Here is an 11,153-nt window from a genome sequence, read left to right as displayed (position 1 = left end):
CTGAGTTCATACAGAGTTTATTGCAATATTTCTAAAACATTATGTACTTGAATGCATAAGTATGATATCTGTTCACTACTAATGAAAATTTATTAAAAAGATCACAATGACTAATTGTTATGTTGATATGACTATTGTTGGACTGCAATTAAAAACATCAAAACTCATCTGACAGTCCATGGCCACTTGCTGTAATTCCTAAAAGCTGCCAAACACATTTATCAGCTCATAATGAAAAAGGCTAGGTTTTATTTCATAAGACTCCTCAGTTGAGAATACTGCTCAACATATTTGTGTACTCAGCACAAAGTTTGTGGAGAACCAGTTACAACATGCTGATGGCACCTTGGCTGGTAAACCTGTATGCCAAGCATGTACATGTACAGTATTGTCAATTCTTAGCACAGCAGTAATGAATAAACGCAGCTGCTAGTTTTGTAAATATTACATCTAAGTTTCAGTCCACCGCCGAGGACATCCTTAATACAGTTACCAGAGTTGAGCATGTACATATAGACTAACTCTATTCCATTATTGATACAAGCAATCTACCTGAGAACATCCTGTGCTGTGTAGATACATACAAGTACATGTTTGACACAGACTCCATTTTTTCAGTCAAAATGAACAACATGCGTTTGGAAAAAGAAAGCATGGGGCAACAAGTTGGACTGTAAGAAAGCATGAGTATACCTGTGAGATTCAGTGTACTTCAACAATATCTGAGCCAAACCTACACATACATACACAGAAGTCTAACATGGTAAAATACAAAAATCTCTAATAATCAGATTTAGCTATCACAAACATATAAAAGCACCAAAAAAGCATTTGATAGAATATATGAATATGAACAATAAAATCCACAATGGTTCAATTTAATGGCAAGACGTGACGTGTTCAAGAATTTGTTCTAGTCAATACTATTTTGTGGTTCAGTTTACATGGAAAGTGGCGAATTAAATACAGCAAGATTGTCCACTTTAATCCACAAATGCCTTTAAGTCTGACAAACCATGAAATAGCTCTTTCCCTAAACATAAAATCATGGGTAGGGGCCCAGGGGGTGGAGACCTCAACTGTGGTAGACTGACAAACCAGCAGTGAAGAGGATCATTTCTGAGACATTTTCACCAAAAGTGGCAATTTGTATTACTTCCTGTTTCTTTTCCCCTCCTCTTTTTCCTTTCATTTCTTTACAAACTTTTTAAAGGAGACAAAGCAGACCCCCAACACTCACAGTCTAAATGTACTCTAATCAACAAGTAACAGGGGGCCTGTCATTTGTGGTGCTTATACAAATTCTTGTCATTTTTATGACATAGCTTTGACTATGGCTCCTTGTAAAGTGAAGACGTGTCATTTGGATACATGGCTAGCTACTGTGTAATGTGTCCTTATTGTGACAATGACAACTGATCCCATAGCCAATGTCTGTACACAAAATTCTGTGAACAATCCAAACGTATAAGACTTGTCCCCCTTTTTGTTTAATCTGTTTTCAGTAAGATTCACTGAAATTGAAGCCAGTTGGGTAGTTTTTGCTACCGAAATTCAACAAAATTCAATAATATCTACCGGTGCTACAGAGGAACGAAGACATGTATGTATAAATAAAACAAAACTTTTAATTTTTTTTTACAATTAGCACACATGGTTTTCTTGATTTCAGTTAAATCTACCACATGATTAAAACTTAATTTGCATATTAAAAACTTGGCATGCATATATAATTACGACTTTAGCTAACACATGATTGTATTGAGGATCACAGTGTCCACAAAAATTCAGTAGCTTCAGTTTAAATGTTTCAATCATTTCTACCTTGAAGTCAATATTAATTGATTTGGCACCAAACATTTACATGTAAAAGACTAATCTGGATGTGAAATGGGAATATTGTCATGTTTTTATGTACAAGCATAACATGTATGTGAACTTAATAAATTCATATTTTTCTTTTATCCCCAGTCAGCGGCGTAACTACGGGGGGGGGGGGGCGCATGCCCTCCCAACAGAGGCCCGTGCCCCCCCCCATTTCAAATTTGGAAATGGACAAAAATATATATAACTGGTTCTCCAAATCTGTGTTTGAGATAGCATTTATGTCCATTTATGTAGGTAGCCGTTTAGACAGGCACATAGTTCAATTATTTTTTAGTGCCCCCTGAAAAAAAATTGTGTCCCCCCCAGGTGCCCCCTCAGCTGTAGCACCCCAGTTACGCCACTGTCCTCAGTTTTGATAGGGGGAGGAGTCCTAGTTACGCCACTGTCCTCAGTTTTGATAGGGGGAGGAGTCCTAGTTACGCCACTGTCCTCAGTTTTGATAGGGGGAGGAGTCTACTGAATAGATCTTATGCAAGCATGAGGGCTTACAGTTAAACTGAGTCAATAGTTTCATGTATTTCATGTCTCTACCAATCCTGAACCTTCTGAGAAATATACTATTTTGTATAAATATTTTATATTCAGGTAAAAATAATTATTGTCCTCACTTTCTTAAGGTCACCAACAAATCAGTTAATCGACATATCCATTGGGTGACTGAGTGTCTAATCATAAGTGGTGTTTTCTAATGAACAAGCTTTCACTATTTGGTTTCACATTTTAATACTAAAAAGTGTGAAATCTGCATTTAATTTGAGCCATAAAAGCTGAAAATATTTTCATGCTGAAAGGTCATGAAAAGGTTTTGTGTTTAGATAATACAATTTCAATTACATGGTGTGTATTAAACAAATTATATTCCCAAACACAATGTGTTCATGTGATTGAGGGAATCCTGAAATATCCAAATGAAGATGATATTATGCTTGTAGTATAAAATCTATGTACATATATTTGCATATTTTGCATGCAAGTTTTCACTGGTACAGTTGGTAAAATCATTACACTACAGATGCATCCAAAGAGATCCAAGACTGACGAAAGGACCAGGCAAAATTACTGCATCTGCCTGTAATAAATTGAGCCAAACACTAAACCTAATAGTCCTTGATAATTCACCTGTTGGGAGGATTGAAGACCGTTTAACCACTTGCTGCTGGTTTGAAAAATGCAGTGCACACATACATGTATGGCACATTTTCAAGATCTTTAGTTTTCAAAAATCTTCAAAAATTCATCATTTCAATTAATGGACGTTTACACCCACACGAATTACTGTCTGGTGGCTACTCTAATCTGACAGACACAATTATTGAGGCCCGAGTATTTCAGCCAGGCCTGCCGCCTAGTAAAAAGAGCCCAGATTGTATTGTGTTCTATAAATTCTTTTGTTCACGAACCTAGCACAGTACGCTGCCGACATCTTTTCAATAGAGGCCAGATTAGCATGCAGCAGTGCTGTGTGGCTCATCGCTGCGGTGGTGGAGTGCTTTTGTCCCCGGTGGTAATCCGCTTGCACTAAAAACCAGGTTGGATTATCTCCACTATTGAGAGTGAAAAAATGTTGGTAATGCCCAGCAGCCTGGTCTTTTGTTACAAGTACTGTCTTTTGTTACAAGGCCTAGTTGACTTTGTCCGATTTCGTGAACCCCAGCCACGCATATGAAGAATACGTGTCTGGTACTGGAAACCCCGGCGGCAAGTGGTTAAGGCTTAGAATTTGGCCCAGGAAGCACAGATCTGAAAAATGTGTGCTCTTTTTGTGATTCCAAATTCCTAAACTTATGTCAGGTAAAATTGTGGCTCACGTTGGTAATTGGAAATCATCTCGTTCTTGAAGAAGAAATTCCTTTTATATTAATCAGTACTTCGGGTAGCCAGTTTTCCAACAAATTTCGGAGAAACACGACAGGCTTAAGAGTTTGAATGGAGGCAGACTTCCAGAAGGGTTCATGTCTGACCTTACAAAGCTGGAGCATTATTTTTCCTCAAAGATTTCAGGGAAGTTTCCAGTGTCTCAGGAAGGCAGATATCGGTAGTACATTTACTATGTTAATCATGGCAAAATCCATGAATTCGCAAAGATCTTAAACTTTTTCAGGTGCACGTCTTTTGCCGATTTCTCAAGTTCAATTTAATTCTATTTCATTCAATTAGTGTCTGTTAAATGTTTCATTCTGCATCTCATTTTTGTACAAAATTTTTGCCACATGCCACCCTTTATAGTGTGCATAGCTTGTAGTAATGAAGTACATAATCCTATGTGCTGAACCATGTACTATAAAAAGGGTTCAAATGACATTAAAGAAAATATAATAGGACTATTCAGCATGCATACATACCGGTGAATGGTCCCAACTGATTTTTTGGTACATTTTGATCACTCACTGTTTAGGACTTTCCATTGAATTTTCTTCACTGCTTCTTTGGAGGTAGGCTGGTGCACCTTGGTATTGCTGTGATCCCCAGTACATGTATGGCATAGACCCTGCTACTAAGGCATTCAGATCAAGTCCAGGCATGGCATTCATCATACCTTGCCTATACTGTGGGTGACCCTGCCTATCTGGTGAGGTGACCGTCTCAAAACTGGGCAGTGGTGGTCTTTGATTGGTTTGGTGCTGTGGGGGAAGCTGCCGCATACCAGGTATCTGTATATGTGGCAGGGGTTGTGTCTGGGTGTGCGACGGGATTTGTTGCTGCTGCTGTTGCTGCTGACCTAACTGAAGTGCTTGGGAATGAGGGATTTGCAGCGGCAATGGCTGTGAGGGCAGGCTGTTCTCAGGAAGTTGTAAACGCTGTGCATGGCGCAGTTGATTAGTTATGAGTTCAGCCTGCAACAATCTTGGGTTTTCGTCTTCCTCATCTGGTGAGCATGGATCACTGTCCATGTCATCATCCAAGTGATGCTGATCCGGCTCAACGGGATGGGTGTGGCTATAAGACTGGTTGTGCATCTGTAGATGTTGTGGGTGCATGTGCTGTGGGGGATGTACCTCTGGTTGGGGTTGGGGTTGCATTGATGGATGGATAGGGAGATGCTGTTGTTGCTGTGGCTGCAGTGGTGGTGGTTGATATGGAGCATGCTGTAATGGTGTCTGCATCTTGGATTCTACAAAGTGTTGTGTTGGGTCTGGAGCTCCTGATAGCGGTGGTGAAGTGGGTAAAGCCTGGGGAGTTTCAGAATTCTCTCTCTCCATCCTGTCATTTGATTCGGAATCTTTCTCCTGATTTGTTTCTTTGATGAACTGTGTCATTTGATCGCCTTTGACAGCAGTCTCTGCTGGTGCTGATGCATCCTTCCCTGGCTGAGTTTTCTTCTTCTTAGTTTTACCTGACGTGTTGAAGTTGGGCCGACGTGTCCTTCTAGCAATGCTGTACTCAGTCTCTTTACCTTCGTCATCAAACTCGATGACTGGCTGCGTGATATATCCCAGCTGCCACATGTCAATTCCGTGTTCTTTCTTTTTGTGTGTCTTCAAGCTGACTTTGTGTGAATAGGCCTTCTTACAGATGTCACATACATAGGGCTTTTCTCCTGTATGTACCCGGGTGTGAACCTTCATGTTGGAGAGTTCTGTGAAGCGACGTCCGCAGAAAGGACAGACAAACGGCTTCACCTCTTCATGCATGATCACGTGCCGCTTAAGATGGGCCTGGACTTTGAAACTCTTACCACAGGTCTGGCAGATGAAGTGGCGATGCTGGGAGTGTAATGTACGGTGCTTGCGCAAGCTAGCTTCCCAACGGAAGGCTCGACCGCAGCGGTTACAGACAAAAGGTAACTGGCCTGTATCACCCAGCTCATGAACGGCCCGGTGATGGAGCTTGAGGGAACGACGCTGACGGAACAGCATCCCACATTCCTCACACAGGTAGTTAGAATGGCAAGAAGTGTGAGCAAGGATGTTTGAGAAGAGTTTTTGGCACAGTGGGCAGCGAGTCATGACACGAGCGATGTTCTTAAGATCAGCTGGGACTTCCTGATCACCATCTCCTTCATCCTCTGCATCTGCTCCTCCTTTCTCCATCTCTTCACTAGTTCCATCTTTGCTGTTGGATGCAGCATCTTCGTCCTTGACTCTCGATTCTTCAATGCTTTCACTGTCCTGGGCAAGATGTGTCTGCCAGTGAGCCTTCATAACATCTGCTGAGTCCAACTGACAAGAACACTTACGACACCAGTACACCTTCTTAAGAACAGCACCAGCACCAAACAGTTCTTCTATGGTTTTCCTGTAAAAGTGCAAACAACAACAAATTAGTGCTATCTCCTTCCGGCTGAAAAGCAGACATCAAAAATATACACAAAAATCTCTGTTATTGTTCATATTGTTAGTAAACAAGTTGTGTAAACGCAACAAAAGGAAACATTTTTTGGTAAGGATTTGTAGGAATGTCATGAGATTTATCTATTCACAGAAGAGGTAAGGTTCTGAAGAGAACCAGCGAGTGTCAACTCGATGTTTGAACTAGGATGTTCTGGCCATCATCAGGAGAGTTAGGATGGCCAGAGCCCTGACACTCTCCTGAGATTGTCAGAGCATCCTGGTGAAAAAGTTGAGTTAACACTCACTGGTTCTCTTCAGAACCTTACGTCTTCTTGAAGAGGTACAATTATCCTATGGTGGGCCCGCACATTCTTATCACATGTAGTACTTCCACCATGCAAAGTTTCAAATCTTACTTGGAAAACCCTTTGAAAATGTGCATTGCAAGTTCTGGAACATGGGACATACGGATACTCCAATATTAAACATTTACAATTTTTATACAGTCTTTAAGGTTACCAATTGTTAATTAATACACCAAATTTCTTAATACATGTATGCTGTCAATTTCAAAGACACAGAGTTCTTAATATAGACACAATTAATACCCCCCAAAATAAAGTGTTTTTACAAAAGGTCTGGTAGAAAAATGAAGATATCTTTTCACTCTGACTATCAGTTCAATATTTTTGTCAAACCTAAATAACACGATTCTCTAAAATCTCTGTAGATTCTGAGGGTCCTGGTAAAAACATCCATCTAAGAGCACACCAAAGCTGCATGATTCCAACTGAATAATAAAGGTATACTTGGGCTAAATGATCTAGCCATTATCAAACTCACGTCTGGCAGATTTCAACAAAAGACTTACGTTGTAGCCTTGGACTTTTTCTTCTGCCTCAGCTGTTTTATTAAGAGCTTCTTCCGAGCTGTGGTGCATTTCAGCTTTTTCCTTGGAGATGTCTCACTGCCTCCAAGCTTTTTAGCCTTGACTGGCACCACCTTTTCTTCAGCTACAATATCTTCATCTTCTTCATGGTTCGTCTTAGACATCTTTGACACCTGCCTTTTTCTTTGTTGCTTTGTTTTATTCTTGCCTTTGAGGTGACGGCCCAACCATGCCTGAAATAAAAGTTTGATTTAAAAATGCGAACTTCTTTTAAGTAATCTTGCTTGGAAAAAGATCATGCGGGAAGATTACTCAATTTGTTTAAAATGCTGGTAAGTATCAAGTACTACAGGAAACAATGTGTACAGTAAAAAAGAGCAATTTGTGCCATTTCTTATTGATGATACTGAGATGCCTCAGTCCCTCAGCAAGATACTGTACAGCAACGGCTATTCACTGTGCAACTTTTTTTTAAAAACCTCTACCTTAAAAGTCCCTCTGGCAACTTCCCACTCATTTTGCTAAAGCCATCTGCCAGGAACCAGTCTCAAACACAATACACTGTGATAGTCAGGCTGCTGACTTACTTCAGTTTCACAAAACTCTTCTGTCCTAATAGTATGTTTGCCAATAAGCTCCTTGATATTGACCAATGGATGGAAACTACAGGCTCTGGGCATGAAAACAATTATTGTTACATTGAGAATGAGCAAACTTTTCCTACTTTCTTCAAGCCATGACGGCTAGGTTCATGAGGTGAATAGTCCAAATCCTCTACGTTGTCTTCCATCTCCATATTGCAGTCTTCATCACTTGCATCATCTTCATCTCGGTCTACTTGCCCTTCTTCCTCATCACGGCCATTCACATCTTGTCCCTTGGCAGATTTGACATCTCTCTTGAGAGTAATCTTCAGCTTGACTGGTGACTTTTTTCTGCTGCCTGGGATCCTAGAGACTGAGGCTGACCGTAAAGCTCTGTCAAGAAAAGATATTTATAAACATCGTTCAGGTTAAAAGCTGTACATACTGTGACTATGGGGGATGTCTGCATATATTTTCAAGGTCAACCCATCCTGATGAGATGTGTACGACTTCCAGAAAAAAAGTTTTCACTGCAAGGGACTGGCAAAAAGTCCCACGGACTGCTGATAAGGTGTCTTCCACTCAATGGCTAACTTCTGAACTATCCATACGATGCACTGATGGCTGCTGACCAACAAAGTGGCCACTGGTGGCCACTGTAAAGATCGAAGCCTGATCATTACCTCATCAGATGATTTACTGATGACATGCTGGGCATTTCTTAGGCAGATAATTGTTAATTCCTCTTGAAATTGTCAGTGCAAGAAAATTGGGTATTTGTCTTAAGGCAAATGATGAAGTGTCTTAATGGGTTTGGTTGGGCATATGCGGGTGGGGGTAAGGATTTAAACAAAATAAAAATCTACAATATACCCAAGTACGCCACACAAATATGCCATTGTACCTGGGCACAATAAGGGCAGGAATGGCTCTCCGCTTGAAGAAGCTGGCTAGTTTATTCTTGAGAGTAGGATTACAACACTCAGTACCCCATATCACATCTCCATCAAGAATGGCTTCCATGCTGTGAAAAGGACATGACAAACATTGCTGTTATCAAATGTTGCTGTTAAGCACAATCTGGACTCCGTCCTGAGTTGCTGAGCACTTTCACAGTAATACGTGCCTACCCCATGAACTCTGGGGTTCGTTGTCTGCCATGCTCATGGGAAAGTGATGGATGACAAACTCTGAGATAGTTCTTGAGGTAATATGAATCATCTTGTTCATGGGGTAAAAAGAGCAAGTTATGACATGGCTGAGCACAAATAGCAATTGCAAACGTGTGCACTTCCAAGTCATCATGCAGTATATCCTTTCATCAGGTTCATTTGGCATTACCAATGCGTCTTCTTGTTTGCCCTGTGAACAAGTGAATCAGATGAACAAGATGACAAATTAGGCATGTTAGGCCAAGGCTACACCGTATACAGGGTCCTACGTATGACGTATACTCCTTTGTCAATATACTGGGCCCTGTACTGATTGATAGTGATTTCTTTTGATCAAGTTTATCTGTGAGGTACGGGAATATTATCAGACATTCACTGGATTTTATGAGCTGAAATTGCATTGGTACATGTATATTCACTACTTACAGGGCTAACTATCCCCCAGGTTGCTATTTGCAGGAAACTCGCCTTTTCTCGTTTGGAGGAAATATTTTGCCTTTAGTTTGCATTTTCCCCATTCCAGATGATTTTGGGAGGATCTAGCCTCTAGGCCTACTGCACTGTCATGAAAAAGAAATGCTTCCTATTGCATGAATAATTGAACTGTCATTCCTAGGCCTAGGCCCAGTTATGTGTATTTAAATACCCTGTTTGAATATGAATGGAAAATGAACAGAATTTGAAAAAGAGAAAAAAATGAACTGAACTATTCAACTTTCACGGCACCAATCACTAAGAATGTCCCCTGACTAAGTAAAGTAGTACTACTACTAGTCGTAGGCCCAATGACGCGCACGAAAACACGCTTACCCATCCAGCAGCACTTCTGCAAGCTGAGCATGCGACTCAACACCAAGCCGAGTTTTCATAGCATCCCATCGATCTAACTGAGGTCCGATGGACACTTGCCTCAACCGACTACTTGGTGGTCTCCTTGACATTGCAAAGTCTGCGCTTCCAGACGATCTTCGCCTCCTGATCGGCTCGGAAATCGCAGTCAAAGGGGAAATGGGTGCAATCTCGACGACCTCGGGGCCGTCCTCCATTTTGGACTGGCGCAATATCATCGCGGGGTGGCGCTGCGTTTTGTAACGGCAGACACCAACAAAGTCAAAGTTCTTGAAAGAATACCGCGAGGTCTTACAAAAACGTTATTAGCCTACTTGAATCACCATTATTGCTCTACATACAATAAAAAGAGAGCGTTGCCAGCACTAATTTGATTTCATCGCGGCTATTATTCGAGAGCAAGGTTGAAGAGAGCTCTCGACATTTTAAACGAGGGCACGAACGGAAAACATGTGGGGGGGAGGCAGGACAACTGGCCCCAGAGACATATGCTGGCAATCTTTTAACTTTTAACTGAAAATGCTCTTATTTTAGAAACAGTATGAGCTTCTTTTTGAGGACGGGGTTACTCTTTATGGATGGGGGAAATGATAAACCAGATATACTACAGCTGTACTGCTGCGGTCATAAAGTCAAGTTTTTCTCGTAGGCCTATTTGGGTTCTTGGTTCTTAAGCCTACCAACTCCGATCAGAAAAGGAGTTGAAAGTATTGGGAGAAGGTCAACATGTTTATGCGCACACTTCAGGTGTCGGTGTCACTTAAGTTCCTGCTCCGAGAACGACAGACTGGAGTTTACAATTTAGGCTGTACCGTATGGGGCACTTATGTGCCAGCCTACTTGTATTGCACGTTTTAACTTGGAAGCCATTCAGTCGAGAGTCAATTTTTCGGGCGTAACGATTGACCTGAAAGCTACGATCCTATAAAAATTGAGGGCTACCCGTGCATTTTAGTTTGATGTGATATTTGCATGGTGGAAGTTGCATGAGATATAGGTTTGCAGGCACATCATGTAATCAATCTCTTTTGGAAGAGATTATAGAGATGAAAAAAAATGACTGGAGCGAGTGTTAACTCAATATTCGGCAGGATGCTCTGGCCGTCCTCAGGAGAGTGTACCAGACTGCAGCTATACTCACTCAGGCTATATATTTGCACCAACAACTGTACGTTTATTCATTAAGAAGCATAGCATTAATTAGGAAGAAGGTCCAGTTTTAGAGGCAGGAGGAAACTGGAGTACATGTACTCGGAGAAAACCTGGGAGAGCACTGGAATGCGCTTAAAGCCAGGGCCAAGCTGGGACTCGAACCCAGGCCCCATTAGTGCAAAGCGGGGAAAGAACCACTACGCTAATAACCCACTCACCCTGACGCTTTCAGCATCTCAGGCTATTTGCGCCAATGACTGTACGTTTATTCATACACTTTATTAATCAGCACCACATTACGGAGTTAGGAAGAAGGTCCAGTTTTAAATGTAGGAGGAAACCGAAGCAC

General features: G+C 41.3%; 1 protein-coding gene across 1 annotated transcript; it reads right to left on the bottom strand.

Annotated features, from left to right (window-relative positions):
- Position 1: 1 nt before the first annotated feature.
- On the bottom strand, positions 2-9,876 carry LOC110981102 (uncharacterized). Its single transcript, XM_022238337.2, has 5 exons — positions 9,614-9,876; positions 8,536-8,655; positions 7,772-8,024; positions 7,030-7,280; positions 2-6,123 (listed from the first exon to the last, which is right to left on the bottom strand). The coding sequence occupies exons 1-5, from the start codon at positions 9,868-9,870 to the stop codon at positions 4,272-4,274; spliced, it is 2,733 nt and encodes a 910-aa protein (XP_022094029.2). The 5' UTR covers positions 9,871-9,876; the 3' UTR covers positions 2-4,271.
- Positions 9,877-11,153: the final 1,277 nt, after the last annotated feature.

This window comes from Acanthaster planci, linkage group LG03 (assembly GCF_054643075.1).
Source record: "Acanthaster planci isolate LZ-2023a linkage group LG03, COTS_SCS, whole genome shotgun sequence".
In the NCBI taxonomy this organism is placed as follows: Eukaryota; Metazoa; Echinodermata; class Asteroidea; order Valvatida; family Acanthasteridae; genus Acanthaster; species Acanthaster planci.
Note: the sequence above shows the minus strand (reverse complement) of the source record. Positions and strands in the feature narration are given on the sequence as shown.

Excerpts from the sequence above, each read along its gene's own strand:
- LOC110981102 (XM_022238337.2), bottom strand. The coding sequence starts at position 9,870 with ATGATATTGCGCCAGTCCAAAATGGAGGACGGCCCCGAGGTCGTCGAG. Across the intron at positions 7,281-7,771 it reads GCCGTCATGGCTTGAAGAAA|GCATGGTTGGGCCGTCACCT; the intron begins GTAGGAAAAGTT and ends CTTTTATTTCAG. Across the intron at positions 6,124-7,029 it reads AAAAAGTCCAAGGCTACAAC|GAAAACCATAGAAGAACTGT; the intron begins GTAAGTCTTTTG and ends GCACTTTTACAG.